The sequence below is a fragment of the Bos indicus genome, chromosome 22 (assembly GCF_029378745.1).
Source record: "Bos indicus isolate NIAB-ARS_2022 breed Sahiwal x Tharparkar chromosome 22, NIAB-ARS_B.indTharparkar_mat_pri_1.0, whole genome shotgun sequence".
NCBI classification, from domain to species: domain Eukaryota; kingdom Metazoa; phylum Chordata; class Mammalia; order Artiodactyla; family Bovidae; genus Bos; species Bos indicus.
Window position 1 is genome coordinate 14,749,490 of NC_091781.1, and position 22,129 is coordinate 14,771,618.

Here is a 22,129-nt window from a genome sequence, read left to right on the forward strand (position 1 = left end):
CAGGGTTTCCCTGGGGGCTCACTGGCAAAGAATTTGCCTGCCAATGCAGAAGACATGGGTTCAATCCTTTATCTGGGAAGATCCCACATGCAGCGGAGCAACTGTGCCCATGTGCCACAGGTACTGAGCCTGTGCTCTAGAGCCCAAGAGCTGCAACTCCTGAAGCCCATGTGCCCTAGTGCTCTGCAACAAGAAAAGTTACCCAATGAGAAGCCTGCACACCGCAACTAGAGAAAAGCCCTTGCACCAGTGAAGACTCAGCACAGCCAAAAATAAATAAATAAATGAATAACATTATTTTTTGAAAAAAGAAATAAGGACCAGTTTAATCCCCCAGTGCTCCATTTCTGTGGTATAAAGAATTGCAGGAACCATGAAAACTCTGCCTGTTAGAGTTCTTAGCAGTGTTTTTTTTTTTTAATAATAATATTTCATGTAAACTATTTGGATGAAATTTTTCTCAAAATGGGGAGTTAATGTGCTCCCCATTTCTGACTTCAATAGAAGTTCCTGAGGCTCACAGAACTTTGGCATTAAAGGGACTCCAGGGTCAGCCCATTCAAACCTTTTCCATAGGTGATGAAAATAAGTTCCTGAGGAGGGAAATACATGCCCTCTCAGGCACACAGCTGGCTGAGGTGGCAGCAGTAGAATTAGGAGCCTAGTCCTTCCCTTGCACCAACTGATTTTCCAAATTTAAGCTGCTGCTGATGCCCTGGCATGATGGCAACAGGTACACTGGTTGGTGGGCTGAGGGTCCCACTGGCAGTGACACAGACCATCTGCTCCTGTCCCAAGACATCAGGTGGAGTAAACTTCTGGGAAACAAGGTGGATACCGCAGCAGCTTTCTCAATTTTTCTTAGCAGACACAGATTAAAACTTCCGGGGAATTCTAGTGAAAGATAGACCCTAGGAGACTGGGGGTGGGGAGCTCCATAGACCCCAGAGGTTCTGGGCAGCCCCTGTGAAAACCACTGATCAAAGTAACTAGACCTGCACACACAGCCAGCAAAGCCTGGACTCATGGGGGGGCGGGTCTCATCTAGGAAATGCTTGCATCCTCACAGCGCCACCATGAGGCTAAATAGAGTAACCAGTGTGAGCAGAATTTGCAACCGGAGAACTTAGGCAAAACACAAGGGCATCTTTTTTTTGTCTGTCCTTCCCCCGTCTGGCTGTCTGCCATCCCTTCCCACTGCTGTTGGGGGCCTGTCTGCCCCCTGCTAAGGTGCTGCTTTGAATCTGCCCTGGGTTAGGAAGCAGCAGCCCCTGCCTGACAACCCCCTCCCGCCCTATCCCCCAGGCTCTGGTGGGTGGTGGTGCAAGAGCTGAGAGAGCACTTGAGAGCATGAGGGCACAGAAAGGGCACTCGGATTGCATCTCGATCTGGAGCCCGGGCAACCTCACACCTCTCCAAGCCTCATTTTCTCGCCTGTGAAATGGGGGCAATCTTATACCAGCCCCTGGGGTGCCTGTGAGTGTTGATGGGATAATGCTTGTAAAGGTGCTCCCTGGGGCAGATTCTGACAGATGGTGATGCCCAGAGAGCATAACTTGGCTTGGGGCGGCAGCTGGCAAAAGTGGCTGAGGGTTAGATGGTGTTCTGGTGAGGGCATCACCCCATCTACTCTGCCAGGCTCCACACCTCACCCCCAACTCGGGAAGCTGTGCCAACCCCACCTCCTTGGCATTTCAGAGCTGTTTCTGCCCAGAGTGAGATACCACAGGCTTTCTGGGGGTCTTGGCTTTCTCCCCTGAGGGAATACCTGAACCGGTGTCCAGGGGGAGCAGACAGTGCCAAGGCCACACACAACAACAGCTTCATGAGGCCCCATGCAGAGAGGCTATTCAGCTCTACTCTGGAATGCACTTGGAGCTCTGGGCCCAGTCGGGGGTGAGCCCGCAGGCTATGGAGCATGACCCAGGCCTGGGTTGGGCTGAACAGTCTAATGAGAGGGACATGGCTATTGTTCTCGCTCTCAGTAGAAGAGGCCCGGGAAGACCTGTGTCCTGAGGAGTGGAGACTGCAGCCCACCACCCACGCTTCCATCAGAAACCTCCCAGGCTCCCTGCTGCCAGAGAACGAAGTTGGAACTCCTCCTCCAGCTACTGTCAAGGCTTCCTTCCGCAGGTGACTCCACCCCAGCTTTGTTTATGTTCCCCTTTTCCTCCTCATGGGCCCTGGGCTGCAGCCAAATGTTGTCTAACTGATGCCCAGCTAACAAACAGAATAGGAACAGTGACGCTTTCCTGCTCTGAGCTTACGCTGCTTCTGCTGGAAGGGCCACCCCTACCTTCCTACTCCAGCAAGGCCACCTCAGGAAGCCCTTGCCCATCCCACCTCCTGGCTGCCTCGGGTGGAGTGCGTTCCCTCTGTGAACTCCAAGCCAGGGGGCTCTCCCTGAGGGCCCTGTCCCCGCCTCCTCCCTTCAGTATGCCTACTCATCTCCCCTATTGTGGACAGTGGGCTGGTCTTTGATTCTCTGTGTTACAGAAAATTCCATCAGGTTCAACAAGTGACCGAATGAGCAGTTTCCCACCCAGCACAGTCCCACTCAGAGATGTGGATGTACATGGGGCAGCTTAGCAGCATCCCCTAGAGCTGGGAAAAGCGCTGAATGACACCCAGACTGGCCCCCGCTGAGGGCGGAGCCCCTCCACTGCCTCCCTAGCAATGAGACAGGTCTACACAAGACTAGCCTTCAAGAGATATGTCACCCTGTACATGGAGGGGCCCATCACTGTACACCGAGGAGAGGACTGAATTCTCCTTGAGACAGGCATGAAGTGGCTTGACCCTGAGTCATAGACAACAGGGAAGATTGGGTGGAAAAGGGGGCACCGAACTGGGAGTACTGAGGCTTGGATTCCGTTTCACCAACTCATTTGGCTTAAGAAAACGATGGAGAGATTTCCTTGGCTGTCCAGTGATTAGAACTTGGTGCTCTCACTGCTGGGGCCCCGGGTTCAATCTCTGATCAGGGAACTAAGATCTCATAAACCACATGGTGCAGCCAAAAAAACAAAAACAAAACCGTGGGGAGGCCTCCTGGGATGTTCTTGAGTGTGTACTCGGTTGCTCAGTCATGTCTGACTCTTTGTGACCCCATGGAATGTAGCCCGTCAGGCTCCTCGGTCCATGGGGATTCTCCAGGCAAGAATACTGGAGTGGGTTGCCATGCCCCTTCTCCAAGGGATCTTCGCAACCCAGGGACTGAACCTGCATCTCCTCTGTCTCCTACATTGGCAGGCAGACTCTTTACCACTGAACCACCTGGGAAGCCTGTCCTTGAGACTCTGAGCTATTTATTGTCTGGCTTGGGTTTGGTGCCCCTCACCAGTAGCCCACTGGGTCAGGCTGCCTTCCTTTCATGGAGTTGTAATTCCCATGTCCTAGGTTTCATGGAGGCTCATTGGCTACGTAAAAATGGAATCTTGGAAATAGCCCCCATTCCCAGTAATCACTTTTACTCTGTAGATTTGGAGTTCCACCAAGGGAAGACTTCCCACAATATGGACTGCCTCCTTCCAAAACCAGGGTTCCATTGAGGACGAGTGAGATCCCTGTCCCTGGGGTAAGGTAGAGGCTGGATGTCTCACCAGTGAAGGCTGTAACGGAGATCCTTCATGGCTGGGCTGAGAGTGGGAGGCCAGCTACACCAGGCCTTCCCTCCTGATCCTGAAATTCTAGGATTCCGGGGTCCTCAGGCCCCTGCTGACCTCCCTCTCTGGGAACTAAATCAATTAGACCCTCACTAGCCTTCACTGGGGCATTCCTGGCCTCAGATGGTAGACTTGGTCACTGTGCCCTGATGGCTACTCTGAGGATGCTGCTGCAGTGGTGGCACCAGCTCAGCAGTGGGGTGGAGGTAGACCCTGGAGAGAGACACCTGCGCCCCCATGGAAGAGGGGAGGCCCAGGCCCATGGCTGCCTCACACACTCCCCAGCACAGAAGGGAATTCATACCAAGACTCTGTCTCCCATCTGGGTCCTTGGTGGCTTGGCTCCTGCGTCAGTGGATCCCTTGGCTGGCAGCCTGGCCTGGGCTATCTGCAGCTGAAAAAGCAAACCTGGCACTTAATATTTAATTCTGCTCAGTGGTTGTGGCACCTTGCGGGAAGTGCTCTGGTGCTGCCGTCGGATGTGCGGTCACCGATCTCAGTAGCCTGTCTCTTCAGCTCACTTTAAGGCCCATTAATGGAAGAACTGTCCTTTACAAGCTGCTTTGCGATGGGAAAAGGTTTAATTGATTGTTTGCCCCATTCCCCAGTCACAGTGGAGTAGCCTTAGGATTCATGAACAGCTTAATAAATAATGATTCTGCAGCCATGATCTGCATCTAACAACAGCCTGGGAGACAGAAAAGGAATTACGGACTTCACCTTACACTCAAGGAAACAAGGTCGGAGATGCTAAGAAACCTGCCTAACAGGCTTGTGGCCTGGTGGCCAAGACCGCTGCTATATACAGACAGTCAACTGACCCTTTAAGGGCTTCCCAGTTGTCCTTCACACCAAGACCACGCTTGTCTGACATGGTTGGGCACGACCCGCTCTCCCACCTCTTTCACCTCACCTTGATCCACGCTTGGCCACATTGGCCCTCTTTCAGGCCTTTATCCATATTTAGGTCCTTGCACCTGCTGGGTCCTCTGTCTGGAGGCCCCTGCCTCAACCCTCCGAGTCTGGCCCCTTCTCATCCTCCAGGGACCCACTGCCCGTGCTACCTCCTTGAAGGGCCCCCGCTGCTGGTCTGACTCCAGGAGGAAAAGAATCAGGCCTATTTTGCTCTTCACAGTCTCCCCAGGGTCTGGAACAGAGCCTGAGATGGTTCTCAAAAAAAAATTTGTTATAGAATAAAGAAGCTCTAATGCAATGCCAAGTATAATGACTGAGGAGGGTTTTGGAGAACAACAGAACTGGATTTGAAGTCTGGCACCACCACATGCTGTGTGACTTGAGAAAGCCTCTTAACCTCTGCCAGCCTCGGCTCCTCCAGCCACATAAGGAGAAGCTATGCACGTAGGTTCATTCCAGCTCCTGAAGGACCATGAGCCGCTGGGGCTGTGCCCTCGCTCAGCTGGAGGCGTTTATGATTAGCTGTGAGAGGCAGGGGTGGCAGAGAGGGAAGGTGGACGAACAGGGGACGAACTGATGGAATGTTCCTGGTTCTAGCTTCAAGTTAGCCAGAATCCCTGATCATGTATCTAACAACATCTTTCTGGTGCTAAATACCTGCTAGGCTCTGTTCTAAGCGTTTTACAACAGTAAGTCATTTAATCCTCAGAAAACCTTGAGGTGAGCACCATTATCACTGCCATGTGACAGGTGGAGGAAACTGAGGCACAGGGAGACTGTAACTGGCCCAAAGTCACAATGCAAGTCAGTGGTGGAGCTGACATTCACACCTGGGTGGTCAGGCTCCAGGCCTGCATCCTTTCCAGTGTGCTGGGTTACCTTTCCAGGCCTGCTTCTTCCTTGCTTTCCAACAGTCCCCTCTCAGGATGGGACAGACTGAGGGACTCAGGGCAAACACTGACCCAAAGTCCTTGCAAAGGACCCAAAGCATGTAAGTGCGTTCCCTCTCTGGAGGAGTGGCGTGGGGTGTGAGGAGCCCCCGGGGCAGGGGCACCTGAGATTCCTCACCTCCTGCTCCAGCTCCTGGATGCGGTTGCTGAGCTGCCGCACTCTGGTCTTCGCACCCTCGGACTCTGCCATCAGCACCCGGTTCTTTTTGGACAGCTCGACGATTTTGGTGGCAATCACATCCCCAGCCACACCAGCTGTCCCTAAAATGAAGGGAAACGGTGAGGTCCATTAAAAACACAGGCCCGCATGTTTGAATAAGCTTGCTGCTGCTGACCTGGGCCAGGCAGTGACTGGGGAAACAAGGAGTAGCTGCCCTCGGCCACCTCATGTCTGTTGAAGAGGGTGAGGACACGTGAGGAGAAAGAACCTGGGGAAGGAAACGAAACCTAGAAGTACAGATGGTCCAGTGGTGAGTTTTCTGGTTATGTTTCCCTCCCAGGACTCAAAAGCATTACAAATCCTGGAACTAGACATCAGAAAGAGGTCAAAGCAATCTGCCCTCTCTCGTCCAAAGGGCAGGCAGTGGGCTCAGAGTGAATGGGGGAAATCCTTTTCTTTTGCTTATTCTTTCCCAACTGTCTTCAGACAAGCCCCACTATTTTTTAAAAATAATTTTAATTTATTTATTTTTGACTGTGCTGGGTCTTCATTATTGCAGCAAGCAGGGGCTACTCTCTAGTTGCAATTCCCAGCTTCTCAATGCTGTGGCTTCTCTTGCTGCAGAGCATGGGCTCGAGGATGCACGGGCTTCAGTAGGTGCAACACCCATGCTCAGTAGTTGTGGCTCTTGGCCTGTAGAGCACAGGCTCAATAGTTGTGGTGCATGGGCTTAATTGCTCTGAGGCATGTGGGATCTTCCCGGATCAGGGATTGAACTGGCGTCTCCTGCATTGGCAGGTGGAATCTTTATCACTGAGCCATCAGGGAAGCCCAAGCCCCACTCTTGAAGCTGCCAACCCCATGATAGTAGGGGCAGCAGTAAATGGGCAAGCACAGAAATGGTAAAATATCTGGGTAAATAGAATATTTTATATCGTTAAGTTCTTTAAAATATGTATTAATATAATTCAGTTCAGTTCAATCGTTCAGTCATGTCCGACTCTTTGCAACCCCATGGACGGCAGCACGCCAGGCCTCCCTGTCTATCACCAGCTCCTGGAGTTTACTCAAACTCAGGTCCATTGAGTCGGTGATGCCATCCAGCCATCTCATCCTCTCATCCTCTGTCGTCCCCTTCTCCTCCTGCCCTCAATCTTTGCCAGCATCAGGATCTTTTCCAATGAGTCAGTTCTTCGCATCAGGTGGCCAAAGTATTGGAGTTTCAACTTCAATATCAGTCCTTCCAATGAACATTCAGGACTGATTTCCTTCAGGATGGACTGTTGGATCTTCTTGCAGTCCAAGGGACTCTCAAGAGTCTTCTCCAACACCACAGTGCAAAAGCATCAATTCTTTGGTGCTCAGCTTTCTTTATAGTCCAACTCTCACATCCATACATGACGACTGGAAAAACCATAGCTTTGACTAGACGGATCTTTGTTGGAAAAGTAATGTCTCTGCTTTTTAATATGCTGTCTAGGTTGGGCATAGCTTTTCTTCCAAGGAGCAAGCGTCTTTTAATTTCATTGCTGCAGTCACCATCTGCAGTGAAAAATAAAGTCTGTCACTGTTTCTACTGTTTCCCCATCTATTTGCCATGAAGATGAGACCAGATGCCATGATCTTAGTTTTCTGAATGTTGAGTTTTAAGTCAACTTTTTCACTCTCCTCTTTCACTTTCATCAAGAGGCTCTTTAGTTTTTCTTCACTTTCTGCCATAAGGGTGGTGTCATATGCATATATGAGGTTATTGATATTTCTTCTGGCAGTCTTGATTCCAGCTTGTGCTTCCTCCAGCCCAGCGTTTCTCATGATGTACTCTGCATGTAAGTTAAATAAGCAGGGTGACAATATACAGCCTTGACATACTCCTTTTCCTATTTGGAACCAGTCTGTTGTTCCATGTCCAGTTTTAACTGTTGCTTCCTGACCTGCATATAGGTTTCTCAAGAGGCAGGTCAGGGGGTCTGGTATTCCCATCTCTTTAAGAATTTTCCACAGTTTGTTGTGATCCACACAGTCAAAGGCTTTGGCATAGTCAATAAGGCAGAAGTAGATGTTTTTCTGGAACACTCTTGCTTTTTTGATGATCCAACAGATGTTGGCAATTTGATCTCTGCTTCCTCTGCCTTTTCTAAATCCAACATTTGGAAGTTCATGGTTCATGTATAATGGTTGAAAGCAAATACAATAGCATTCTCTGATGAGATTTTCAACATATACAGATACAATACTTAAGAGTTGTACTGTAAGGGGGAGGGTAAAGGGATCCATATGGTGGTAAAGTTTCTTCATCCCACTTGAGTGGTAAAATAATATTTCTAAGTAGGCCATGAAAAGTTATATGTGTTGTAAGCACTAGTGCAATCATTAAAGAATTGTACAAAGCGATGGAAAAACTAAAGCAAACACGAAAAATCCAGCCAAAGGAAAACCAGTTTATCAGCTGTCAGCAGCCTGGTTTAGAGACATGAACTGAGCCTGTCAGACTTTCCTCTTCAAAACATGAAGGCATCTCCTCTTCCCCTGGAGCCTCTCAGCCTTGAGAGACAGCGTTGCAAAAGCTGCCCCTTTGCATCTGAAACCCAAGCCAGGTTAGGTGTTACCTTCTCTTCAGTATAGCTTTATTTTTAGACAGAAAAGGCCAAAGAATGGAGGGAGGCATAAGAGTTTTTAAGATACCAAATTTCCCTTGCTTTTTAATTCAGCACTGGTCCTCTGGGTACACCTACTCTCAAGGGCATTTACTAGCAAAGGCAGAGGGGGACACTGCAGCAGATGCCAGGTGAGACGTATTGCCCTCTGTGATTGGTGACACCGACTTTGTACTTTTTTAGTCAGCCACCTGGGAATTGCTCAATGCATGGAGCAGAGGACAGCCAGGGCCAAGGTCTCTACCAGGTCTGTAAGAATAAGGTCTAGCTTAGAACCACAGAGTCAGTGGTCAATGTCCAGTCCACACCCACAGGGCTAACATACCCAGGGTCCCTAACAGGCCCATGGGGTCAAGGTCTCAAGCAGCAGAGCCAAGGTCCAAGTCAGACCTGAAGAGACAAGGTCCACTCTAGATGCTGCTGGATTCCAGGAAATCCCCATGGGAACAGCCAAATTCCCTGTCTTGTCTACCCTTCTCGCCCAGTAACAGCAAGAGGTATAGAGTAAATGCTTACTTCTACTGGGGCTTTTTTCACGTCCATGTTTGAGTCAGAGTATCGAGATAGAATGGATGCCATCAGCCCACCGAACATGCAGCAGATGCCATGGAGAACTGTCATGAGTCCCAGCGGCTTCACCCACACTGCCTGGAATGCCTGTCCTCTGCCTCTGCTGCTCCCGGTTCCTGGCATGCTGGCCCACCCTGCCTGCTCCATTCCTCTCCCCATCCCTCATTTCTGAGACTTAACTGGACAAGCTTGATTACAGCTGACCCTTGCACTCTTTCTTCACACCTGCCCTCTGGAACTTGCTGTTTGTCCACCCTGTAGGCTCCATGGCAGCTGGGCCAGCCGACCTAGACTTAAGGGTAGGAACTGTCATAATAGCAGTGCAGTTACCTGTAAAGGCAAATCTGTCTTCTTCTATTTTCTTTTTGAGATGTTTGATTTCAAAGTCCCTCTCCTTCAGCAACTTATATAATCGCCCGTTCTCATCCACTGTTTCCCTGAGTTGATCCCGAAGCTGTTCGATCTCATCTTCAAGCACCCTGCAAGGGAAAAGCAGAATCACAGGGGGCTCAGGCCTCCGTGGCCCAGGTTTGTTGTCCCTGGCTGGGTACTGGGTGGTGACTAGAACTGGTCTGTATAAAACAGGAATGAAGAATTAAGGGGAATCTCAATGAGCAGATTTTTAGCATACTGTTCTCAAAACAATGATCAAGGACACATGCACATAAGTGAAAGGAGCAACAAGCTTTGAATGCTATGGTTTACTAGGGGTTCAACAGAGCTATGTAAAACCCTGCCCAGAGAATTCATACTCCATTCCAGCATCCATGGAACATGCATAAAAATGTATTGTAGTCTTCAAAGGCAATCTTAGCAAACTCCAAATAATGAGCATCATGCAGACCATTTTCTTAAATATTCATTATCTAAAATTAGAAATCAATACTAAAAAAGGGCAAAAATTCAGAAAAGAACTCCAAAGTTGTCATATGCTTAGAACTAAACATACACACACACACACACACACACACTGCTAGATTATTTATGGGTTAAGAAGAAATCATAATGTGTATTATGAAGCATTTAGAATGGATTGACTGTAGAAGCAATATATCTGAAAACTTGTGAACAGCTAAAGTGATACTTACAAGAAATTTATAGTCTTAATTTTTAAAAGATTTTTTGATGTGGACCATTTTTAAAAGTCTTTATTGAATTTGTTACAATACTGCTTCTGTGCTTTTTATAATTTAAAATTATTTATTTAAAAATTTTTGGCTGCGCTGGGTCTTGGTTGCTGCGTGAAGGCTTTCTTCTAGTGGCGGTGCATGGGCTTAGTTGCCCCACAGTATGTGGAGTCTTCCTGGACCAGGGATTGAATCGGTGTCCCCTGCATTGAAAGGTGATTCTTAACCCACTGGACCACAGAGGAAGCCCTGCTTCTCTTTTTTGTTTTAGTTTTTTGGCCCCGAGGCATGTGTGTGATCTTAGCTTTCCAACAGGAATCTGCAGCTCCTGCACTGGAAGGCAAAGTCTCAACCAATGGACCACCAGGGAAGGCCCTCTAGTTTTACTTGCATATTGGATTATAGAAAAAGTAATAGAATTCCAGAAGAACATCTACTTCTGCTTCATTGACTATGCTAAAGCCTTTGACTGTGTGGATTACAACAAACTGTGGAAAAATTCTTAAAGAGGTTGGAATACCAGGCCACCTTACCTGCCTCCTGAGAAACTTGTATGCAGGTCAAGAAGCAATAGTTAGAACCGGATATGGAACAATGGACTGGTTCAAAATTGGGAAAGGAGTAGGTCAAGGCTTATTTAACTTCTGTTCTTATTTAACTTCTCTGCTTATATTCACCCTGCTTATTTAACTTCTATGCAGAGTACATCATGCGAAATGCTGGACTAGATGAAGCCCAACCTGGAATCAAGATTGCCGGGAGAAATATCTATAACCTCAGATACGCAGATGACACCACCCTTATGGCAGAAAGCAAAGAGGAACTAAAGAACCTCTTGATGACTGTGAAAGAGGAGAGTGAAACAGCTGGCTTAAAACTCAACATTAAAAAACCAAAGATCATGGCATCCGGTCCCATCACTTCATGGCAAATAGATGGGAAAACTATGGAAACAGTGAGAGGCTTTATTCTGGGGGCTCCAAAACCACTGTGGACAGTGACTGCAGCCATGAAATTAAAAGACGCTTGCTCCCTAAAAGAAAAGCTATGACAAACCTTGACAGCATATTAAAAGCAGAGACATTACTTTCCCAACAAAGATCCATCTAGTCAAAGCAATGGTTTTTCCAGTAGTCATGTATGGATGTGAGAGTTGGACTGTGAAGAAAGCTGAGTGCCGAAGAATTGATGCTTTTGAACTATGGTATTGGAGAAGCCTCTTGAAATCAAGTCCCTTGGACTGCAAGGAGATCAAAGTAGTCAATCCTAAAGGAAACCAACCCTGAATATTCATTGGAAGGACTGAGGCTAAAGCTGAAGCTCCAATACTTTGGCCACCTGATGTGAAGAACTGACTCATTAGAAAAGACCCTAATGCTGGGAAAGATTGAAGGCAGGAGGAGAAGAGGACCACAAAGGACAAGATGGTTGGATGGCATCACTGACTAAATGGACATGAGTTTGAGCAAGATGGAGCATCTGGGAGATGGTGAAGGACAGGGAAACCTGGCGTATTGCAGTCCATGGGGTCACAAAGAGTTGGACATGACTGAGTGACTGGACAACAATTAGAAGACCAAAGAGGATTGTCTAAGCCTTAAGTTGAGGCCAGGGCTCTGGGTCTCAGGTTAATCCAATAGGAAATCAGAATAGGCGACTGGTATTGCATGTTCTACGTTGTTTTGCAACGCTTTTTTCAGAACTTTAAAACATGAGAAACATGTGATTGATGGGTCTGTGATTGTTTCTATCATTAGGCACGAAACCAGCTCCATAGAGGCAGTTGCTCAGGAAGTAAATAAGTTATAGAAATTATGCATGTGTGTCTGCTCAGTTGCTTAAGTTGTCCGACTCTTTGCAACCTATGGACTGTAGTCCACCAGGCCCCTCTGTCCATGGGATTCTCCAGGAAAGAAATCTGGAGTGGGTTGCCATGCCCACCTCCCGGGATCTTCCTGACCCAGGGATTGAACCTGCATCTCTTACGTCTCCTACATTGGCAAGCTGGTTCTTTACCATTAGCGCCAATTGGGAAGCTCAAAGGTAACAGTAATTATTGTTGTTTTGTTTAGTTGCTAAGTCATGTCCAACTTTCTTGTGACCCCATGGACTGTAGCACACCAGGCTCCTCTGTCCACAGAATTTCCCAGGCAAGATACTGGACTGGGTTGCCATTTCCTTCTCCAGAGGGTCTTCCCGCCCCAGGAATCAAACCTGGATCTCTTGCATTGCAGGCAGATTCTTTACCACTGAGCCACATGGGAAGCTCAACTAATTATTAGATAATGGATATTATTAATAATATTGTTGGATATCCACAAATTCCACTTTCTCCGACTTGGGTAAAGATCATTTGGAAATCGGTCTGGGGTTAACTTAGATCTAATATTTAGGAACCCTATGAATTTTTCAATTATTGACATCTTAATTTTTTTCTAATTAGCTTTTTCAGTAGAACATTGTGAAAACTGAGAAACCATGAAAAGTAGAATTTGTAGATGGAGAAAATAGATTCTGGGTGAAACCAGAAGCAAAGAAATAGCTCAACAACTGCTGTGATTTTTTTTTTAGCAAACTGGCTAGCAAACTTTGGTATCAATTGAGACTTCTGCTTCTAATAGCCTATATAAATCACTGCATCTGTATGACAAATTTAGAGGAAAATGAGAAGATTTTGGACTCTTCAACCTTTTCACCAACTATATAAAAGCAATCCATCAAGTGCTTCTTTATGAGAGGTAGGTTTGTGTCCTTGTGTGTCAGGAAAGGGAAGTTGGGGCAGAACAATCTCAGATGAGATTTGGAGCAGTGGTCATCTGTGAGTCATCAGAGCCAGCCAACTGGCTCCTCAAAAACCAGTTTTTTCTTTCATAAAAGACAAAATCCAAGTGAATAAACTACACCTTGATGAGTTTCAAAATTTTCCATTTGACTTCACATGGTTTTTGAATAAATTTCATGCCAAATTATGTCTATAGGCCCACAGACCCTCTATCAGATGCAAGAGTCTTCAATAACAATCTCTATGTTGAAACCTCTTGAGTCTCAGTTGATAAACACACATCTGGCCAACCGGACTGTCGAACTGTCTGCAGTCATTCTCCCCATCTTCCCTACCTCCCTGCAATGCCCCTGGGAGAGTCCAAGCTTGCATTTACCTCTGCTGAAAGCTGGTTTTCGAGTTCTGCTCCCCAGCTTGGAGGACGCTGAGGCCATCAGAGATCTCCAGGGGCTCTTTTTGGTCATCACCTCTGCTTTGGAGGCTCAGTTCTTTTTCCTTCCGTTTCTCCATCTGCTTCTGTAACCTTTTGTGCTGCATCTCTTGCATGGCTCTAAACTGGAGCCTCAAGGTGTCCTGTGAGCCTTCATCCTCTGCCATCTTGCCCTCGGAGTAGGAAAAGAAGCCTGAGCTGAAGCAAACTCTACGAAGTGCTTCTTCCTCAAGAGTGCTCGACTCGTAGTAAGCCCTGTACGACCCCTCAAGCCTGGAGTTTCTTGCTTAGCTTTGCAAGTGTCCATGTGGAAGCTTGGAAGACCCACCCTCACTTCAGATCCCCTGACAGCCACAGCTGAACTGTACTGAGCGTTACCGCCCCACCCCACCCCCGACACACCCTTCCATCCCTGACTGTGCCATCAGGATACTCTTCCCCATTACTCAGACTCAACAGTTGACTCCTTCCTATCCCTATAAGCAGTGGCTGTCAACTCTAGCTGAACATTAGAATCTCAGTGTTCTTAAGTGGAGAATCCCAGGGACCGCAGAGCCTGGTGGGCTGCCGTCAGTGGGGTTGCACAGAGTCGGACACAACTGAAGCAACTTAGCAGCAGCAGGAGCTCCTAAAATATAACAATGCTGTGGCACATTCCTGGACCAATTAAATATCAATTCCTAGGAATGGGGCTCAGATATCATTACTGCTTTTTAAAAAAATATTTATTTATTTGTCTGTGCCAGGTCTTAGTTGCAGCATACAGGATCTTTAGTTGTGGCATATGGGATCTAGTTCCCCGATTAGGGATCGAACCCAAGCCCCCTGCATTGGGAGCGCGAAGTCCTAACCACTGGACCACCAGGGAAGTCCCTAATTACTGCTTTTATTGAATTATAATTTACATGAGTAAATTATATGAGTAAGTCGTGACTGTACAGCTCAGTAAGTCTTTACACAGGTATACACCCCTGGCTCCGGCCAGGCCTCCTGGCGGCTACTTGCTCCCTTGACTCCAGCCGGAACCATTCTGTAGTTTTCCCTGCACTTACAGTGTTTGCTCCGCTGCTCCCCATCTCTAGCTGCAGAAGGTCCGTCACCTCTTCAGACGCTTTCCTGCGCTGTCCTGGCAACCGTCACCAGGGAAACCAGGCACGACGCCGCGTGACGTCATCATGCGTCTACGGCGGCCAAGAGGGCGCAGGGAGTTCGGAAAGGGACGGAGGTGCAGACTACCCGGGTTTAGTAGGTAAGTCAGCCAGCGCGGTCGGGTAATGGGAGGGGGCGTCTTGCGTCTTGAGACTTTAAAGTTGAGCTAGTGGTCCGCTTCTAGAACGTAGTTTAAAAGTTTTGTGGGCCAAACGTTCTACGCAGAGATGCGCATCCCGCAGTCCTGCTGGAAGAAATTAAAGTGAACGATCCCACCATGAAATTTAACGTAGCCTTTCAGAAAGTCTTTGGAAAATACAGAACAGTGTCGGGAAAAGGTTATTTTGTGCCAGTGAGTGTAAAAGGCAGGGCACGAAATAGTAACTGCTAAATAAATGTAGTTATGTTTTTAAGACTAGGAACAGAGGGACTTCCTGGGAGTCTAGTGGTTAGGGCTCTGCGCTTCCACTTCAAGGGGGTGCGAGTTCGATCCCTGATCTGGGAATGAGATCCCGCATGGCGCTGCCAAAACAAAACAAAAACTGGGAACGGAACTTGACTGGGGAGGAATGCAGAGAAATATTAAAGTTTAAAATGGTTGTATTCGGGTGCTGGAATTGCAATGGTGTGTTTTTATTTTTGCACTTTAGAGGATAATATAGAGCACATGGTTTATTTCCACAGTGGAAAACATTTGTGTGTTTGTTTGTTTTCTTCTTGCAGATACTTCCCAATTTAAGTCACTACTAGATTCAGGTCTTCAGAAAGTCTTCAGATATTTCATGGTTGTTTTTTTCTTCTTTTTTTCCTCATAAGGCATTCACTCCACAGACATGCATGAAGGTGGGGCACCGGACCACATATTGCAGAACTCTAGTGCAGTATCACAGCCAGAATATTGATGCTGATCTTTGTACTTGTATGCATTTGTGTGTGTGTTTAGTTCTGTACCATTTTATCATGCTTAGGCTTGCATATCCACTATCATCTTCAAATAATGAACACTTAAATCACCACAAGGATTCCTCTTTGGGGCTTTTATTACTACATCCACTTTCCTCCCTCCTCACTCCCAAAGGGAGTGACCACTAATCTGTTCTCTATTTCTAAAATTTTGTCATTTCAGAAATGTTATATAAATGGAATAATGTAGTATGTAACCTTTGGGGACTGACTTCTTTTATTCAGAATAGATTTCTGGAGATTCATCCAGGTTGTTGTATGTATCAGTTTGTTCCTTTTCACTGCTGAGTAGTTTTCTATGATTTGCATGTACAACATCTTGTTTAAACCATTTGCCCCTCAAATGACATCTGGGCTCTTTCTAGTAAGGGGCAGTTACAAATAAAGGGGCTTCCCTGGTGGCTCAGACAGTAAAAAATTTGCCTGCAATGCAGAAGACTTAGGTTCAATCCCTGGGTCAGAAAGATCCCTTCAAGAAGGGAATGGCTACCTACTCCAGTATTCTTGCCTGGAGAATTCCATGGAGAAAAGATCCTGGTGGACTACAGTCCATAGGGTCACAGAGTTGGACAGGTCTGAGCAGCTAACAGACACATGAGGAGGATTACAAATAAAGCTGATATAGATTTCTGTGGGAACTTAACGCTTTCATTTTTCCAGGATAGATGCCCAAGAGTCCAGTTGTATGATAATAACATGTTTAGTTTTATATGAAACTATCAGTCTTTTCTGTAGAGTGCGTCTACCATTTTACATTTCTACCAGCAGTGTATGAGTCATCCACTTTCTTCACATCTTTGCCAGTACTTGATTTGTCAGTATTTTTCATTTTAGACATACTCATAGGTATGTAGTGACGTCTCATTGTGGTCTACTGTGCATAATGAATAATGATATTGAACATTTTTTTCAGGTACTCATTTGCCATCTGTGTATCTTTGGTGCAGTGTCTGTTCATGTCTTTTGCCCAATTTCTAGCTGTTGATTTGTGAGAATTCTTTATATGTTCTCAGTTCAGTTCAGTTCAGTCACTCAGTCGTGTCCGACTCTTCTCGGCCCCATGAATCGCAGCACTCCAGGCCTCCTTGTCCATCACCAACTCCTGGAGTTCACTCAGACTCAAGTCCATCGAGTCAGCAATGCCATCCAGCCCTCTCATCCTCTGTTGTCCGCTTCTCCTCCTGCCCCCAATCCCTCCCAGCATCAGAGTCTTTTCCAGTGAGTCAACTCTTTGCATCAGGTGGCCAAAGTACTGGAGTTTCAGCTTCAGCATCATTCCCTCCAAAGAAATCCCAGGGCTGATCTCCTTCAGAATGGACTGGTTGGATCTCCTTGCAGTCCAAGGGACTCTCAAGAGTCTTCTCCAACACCACAGTTCAAAAGCATCAATTCTTCAGCGCTCAGCCTTCTTCACAGTCCAACTCTCACATCCATACGTGACCACAGGAAAAAACATAGCCTTGACTAGACAGACCTTTGTTGGCAAAGTAATGTCTCTGCTTTTGAATATGCTGTCTAGGTTGGTCATAACTTTCCTTCCAAGGAGTAAGTGTCTTTTAATTTCATTGCTGCAGTCACCATCTGCAGTGATTTTGGAGCCCCAAAAAATAAAGTCTGACACTGTTTCTACTGTTTCCCCATCTATTTCCCATGAAGTGATAGGACCAGATGCCATGATCTTCGTTTTCTGAATGTTGAGCTTTAAGCCAACTTTTTCACTCTCCACTTTCACTTTCATCAAGAGGCTTTTTAGTTCCTCTTCACTTTCTGCCATAAGGGTGGTGTCATCTGCATATACGAGGTTATTGATATACGTTCTAGATACTAATTATTTGTTGGACTGTAGTTTGCAAATATTTTCTTCCATTCTGTAGCTAACTTTTTCTCTTTACATGAGTTTTCACGGAACAAAAATTTTGACTCATTCCAATTTACCATTTTCTTTCTTTCAGTGTTGAGTGTAAGAACTCCTTGTGTTAGGGGAAGCACACTGACTGAAACCGCCCACCCTGGCCAGGCCCTTTAGTAACCATTCACATGAGTTATTTTATGACAGGAAATCCTGGTAAGAAATACGGAACTAATAAGCCACCACCAACTGGAAGAGTTTGGGAAAGGTCGAAAGGAGACACTGCGTGTCCATCCACTTCCCAGAATCCCTCTCGCTAGCATCCGTCTTGGCTGGGCGATGCGTGCGCCACCAGGAAAGACTCTGAATTAGAATGATTGGCCAAAGACAAGCCGGAAACTAATCCCATCACTGTAAAACCTAAGACTGCAAGACACATGGCAGAGCAGTTCTCCTGGGTTCCCTTACCCTACTGCTCTCCACCCGGGTGCCCTTTCCCAATAAAATCTCTTGCTTTGTCAGCACATGTGTCTCCTCGGACAATTCATTTCTGAGTGTTAGATAAGAGCCCAGTTTCAGGCCCTGGAAGGGGTCCCCCTTCCTACAACACTTGAATATCTCTGGGTCCCAAAGATTTCCCCTTATGATTTTCTAAAAGCATTAGTCTTATGTTCATGATTTATTTTGACATAATTTTTATGTAAGATGTGAGGTTTAGGTTGAGATTCTTTTTTTTTTTTTTAACCTATGGATGTCCAGTTGCTTTAGCACTGTTTGTTGAAAAGTATCCTTCCTCAGCTGAATTGCTTTTGACCCTTTGTCAAAAATCAGTTGTTTAAATTCAACAACAAAAAGCCACCCACTTTAAAAATAGGCAAAGGACTTGAAGAGACATTCCTTTCAAGAAGATATACAGATGGCTAATAAGCACATGTAAAGATGTTCAGCATTACTATCCATTAAGGAAATGCAAATCAAAGCCACAGTGGTGTACCACTCCATACACATTAGAATGGCTATTACTTTTTTTAAAATGGAAAATAATGTATTGTTCAAGAGGTGGGAAAATTGAAACCCTTATGCATTGCTGGTGGGAGAGTAAAATGGTGCAGCCACTGTAGAAAAGTTTGGAAGTTCCTAAAAAATTTAAACATAGATTATGATCCAGTAACTCACTTCTGAGTATATTCCCCAAATACGAAAGCGGATGGATACTTGTACACCAGTGTCCACAGCAGCATTATTCACAATGCTCAAACGATGTAAACAATCCAAATATCGATCTCCAGATGAATGGATAAGCAAAGTGTGGTAACGTCACTAAATGGAATATTATTCACCCATAGAAATGAATGAAGTACTGACACATTCTCCAACATGGATGAACCTTGAAAAACATGCGAAGTGAACTAAGCCAGACATAAAAGGACAACTACTGTATGATTCCACTTATATTAGGTACCTAGAGTAGAGACAGGTAGTAGAAAAGAGATTGTAGGGGGCAGGGGAAGAGAGAAATGGGGAGTTTTATTATTAAAGAGTATGAAGTTTCTGTTTGGAATGATGAAAAGGTTATGGAGGCCAATGATGGTAATGGTTGCATAGTATTTTAAGTATACTTAGTATCACTGAACTGTACACTTAAAAATGCTTAAAATAGTTAATTGTTATGTATATTTTGGGCGTCCCGTGTGGCTCAGCTGGTAAAGAATCCGCCTTCAGTGCAGGAGACCTGGGTTCAATCCCTGGGTTGGGAAGATCCCCTGGAGAAGAGAACAGCTACCCACTCCAGTATTCTGCCCTGGAGAATTTCATGGACTGTATAGTCTGTGGGGTTGCAAAGAGTCAGACACGACTGAGCGACTTTCACTTTTCTTTCATGTATATTTTACAGTATAGTTATTTTTTAATCAGTTGAGCATGTTTGTGTGGCTCTAGCTGATCCTTTTTCTAATCCCTAAATTAGGTCCTTCCCACAGTTCAAAATAGCTCCAACTTTAAGCTGGAACCTTTCTTTTCTAAGGTGATAAGATAGATTTCCCTTCACTGAAATAATATTCCCTCTCCCACAAATAAGTAAATATGACATAACCGGTTAGTGATCCTACCCTTATTATGAGAAGCAAAGTTAAACACAGTCTTTCAGAAGTAAGAATACCTAGGTTTTAATTCTTGGACATTAGTCAAGTCACAAACCTCAACTTTCTTCTTAAAATAGCAATAGTAAATTTATTTTCATGATAATCAAATAGATCTCAAAAGTGATCTGTAAACTGAAATGCTCTTCAGCTGTCATGCATTTTTATAGCCTTAGCTGTTTAGCCTCAAAATGAAAGTAAGCTTTGCTACAGCTTAAAACCAAGGTTCCATTTATCTCTTGCCATTTCAGAGTTCTCTTCTTAATGGACCTCAGCTTTGCAGGTCCAAAATCTAATTTGATCATTAAATCAGGAGTGTCATTTGGGACCAGACTTATGTCATCCATGATATTAAGTGATTAACCTGTAAACAAACAAGAACACTAAGACCCTAGTTCACACTAGGGGATTGTGACACATATCCAGAGCTCCTCCTTTCCCAGGACCAGACACTCATGATGCCAAAAGAGTCATCAGAAAGATATTGTGGGCAATTGAGAGCAAACAGAAACAAACTGCATTGAAATATTTTTAACTTAGGGTTAGAAAGAGCGCTAAGTCATGTCTGACTCTTGTGATCCTGTGAACTGTAGCCTGCCAGGCTCCTCTGTCCATGGGATTCTCCAGGCAAGAATACTGGAGAGGGTTGCCATTTCCTTCTCCAGGGGAACTTCTTGACCCAGGAATTGAACCCTGGTCTCCCGCATTGCAGGCAGATGCTTTACTGACTGAGCTACATGGGAAGCTTTATTAAATATTCTACTTCACAACCAGAAGCACGCTATAGATAAAAATTATCCATTGTCTCCAGGTTCAAGTTCCTTTCTCGCTGGAAGGTGCTGGATACACATCGCCAGTTTTCTTCATCTCATCATGGATTTGGGCTTTTTTTGTTGGCCACCAGCCTCTCAGACTCCCCCTACCCCACCCAGTTGCCCCTCTGTACACTCCTTGTTTTAATTTAACACCATTCTGGCTATAGTCAAGTCCTATTTTATCTGTGGAGCAATTTTGTCTTAAGATGTGCTCGTATATATAGTGATCTCATTCATCATATGTTGACTTCATTAGAAAACCCAATGTTCTGCCAAGATTCATCAGCCCTTAGTTCCAGGGGACCACTCTGATGGCTCTCCTCCAAGCATAATGTATTGGTAATATACTTTATATTTTCTCCCCAAATTTCTCAGTTTCACTCTTGGCTCACATCATGGTCTTTGAAAACATTTGGATGAAAGTCACCTTTTCTCAGAGGTAATTGGTTTCTTACATGTTGATAAGGTCCCCAATACCTTGTCTACTTACTAGTTTTTAATTTACCCCCTCCACAGTAAGACCATGTATATGTGAGAATCTCCTCAACTTTCTTTTTAAAAAACTGAAGTATAGTTGATTTAAATTATTCTGTTAATTACTGCTGTACAGCAAAGTGATTTACTTACACACACATATTACATTTTTGTAGTCTTTTCTGTTTTATCATAGGATATTGAATATAGTTCTCTGTGTACAGTAGGTTTTTGTTTATCCATTCTCTATATAAAAGTTCACATCTGCTAACCCCAGCCTTCCACTCCATCCCTTCCCCAACCCCTTTTCCCTTGGCAACCATCAGTCAGCCCAGTCTGTGACTCTGTTTCTGTTTCATGGATATTTGTTCATTTGTGTCATATTTTAGATTCCACATATAAGTGATATCATATGGTATTTGTCTTTCTGACTTACTTCACTTAATGTGATCATCTCTAGTTGTTATCACTCAGCTTCCTTCTTATGAAGACCAAATATTGGCCGAGGATTTTTATATATGAAGAAAACCTGAGAATAAAGCAGATATATTGGAAAAAAGTATTGGATTTGGGACCTGATGGGAACTGTGTATGTGTGTGTGCAGTGAGTGGGGGAAATGAAAGGAAGGAAAGAGCAAGTATTTTTTGGATCGGCACTGCTTTATGCATAAGCCTTCTGTTCCGTCATGCAGTCTTTGCACAGGACGGAGATCTCAAGTTCTGGATTTGGGTCCCAGCTCTGTCATTTTTCAGTTGTGTGGACTTGAGTAAATTACAGCTTCCCATATTGGAAAAGTCAGGATGATACCTACTTCAGTTTTTGTGAGGGACTAGTAGGGAGTATGGGCTTCCCTGGTGGTTCAGTGGTAAGGAATCTGCCTGCCAATGCTGGAGACTTGGGAAATGGCAACCCACTGCAATATTCTTGCCTGGGAAATCCCATGGACGGGAGCCTGGCAGGCTGCAATCCATGGGGTCGCAAAAGAGTCAGACGTGACTTTGTGACTGAACAACAACAAAGTGGAGAGTATAAATACATTCTATTTATTTATTTATTTTTGGCTGCGCTGGGTCTTCGTTGCTGTATGCTGGTTTTCTTTAGTTGCAAAAGTGTTACCACAGTGGACCATGCATTGTGTTTTAAATTCAAAATAGCAAGATTTATAAAAAGGTAAAAGTTCACTGTGGCCTGGAAGAGTTCAGAGTAGTTTACCAAAAGTAGAATGGGGTTGGGTGTTTAAGGCGTACACTGAATTGACTGGGAGTGGGGAAGGGGAACATTCAGGAAAGGACTAGAGCCCGAGCAGAGGTGTCAGGGACAGTGGTGGGCACAGGGCTTTGGTGTCAGTGGCTCTGCTGGAGCTAGGGGGCAGCACAGGAGATGAAGGGCCTCAGTTTAGTGGTGGCAAGAAGAAAAGAACAAATCTGAGCAAATGCAGGACTCGGCTTATGAAAAACAGGGCTTGGTGACTGGCTTAATAGTGATAA

At 45.5% G+C, this 22,129-nt stretch overlaps 2 protein-coding genes across 9 annotated transcripts in view; one reads left to right on the plus strand and one right to left on the minus strand.

Annotated features, from left to right (window-relative positions):
• CCDC13 (coiled-coil domain containing 13) overlaps positions 1-14,408 on the minus strand; it is a 34,353-nt gene extending 19,945 nt beyond the window's left edge. Inside the window, exons 1-5 of one of the 2 annotated variants that reach the window (XM_070776160.1) lie at positions 14,306-14,408; positions 13,200-13,426; positions 9,245-9,393; positions 5,649-5,791; positions 3,970-4,059 (exon numbers count right to left, since the gene is read on the minus strand). In XM_070776160.1, the coding sequence (XP_070632261.1) occupies positions 3,970-4,059; positions 5,649-5,791; positions 9,245-9,393; positions 13,200-13,426; positions 14,306-14,329 (633 nt within the window). In that variant the 5' untranslated portion in view covers positions 14,330-14,408. The remainder of the gene's footprint in view (positions 1-3,969; positions 4,060-5,648; positions 5,792-9,244; positions 9,394-13,199; positions 13,427-14,305) is intronic. The other variant, XM_070776161.1, reaches the window with a different exon arrangement.
• The window catches only part of LOC109576052 (atypical chemokine receptor 2-like), a 99,172-nt gene that overhangs the window by 23,783 nt on the left and 53,260 nt on the right, over positions 1-22,129 (plus strand). Inside the window, exons 6-7 of one of the 7 annotated variants that reach the window (XR_011562945.1) lie at positions 1,989-14,502; positions 15,126-17,738. The gene's annotated coding sequence lies outside the window, so the exon portion shown is untranslated. Of the gene's footprint in view, positions 1-1,988; positions 14,503-15,125; positions 17,739-22,129 lie in introns of those variants that run through there. The other 6 variants (XR_011562946.1, XR_011562947.1, XR_011562948.1 and 3 more) reach the window with 6 other exon arrangements.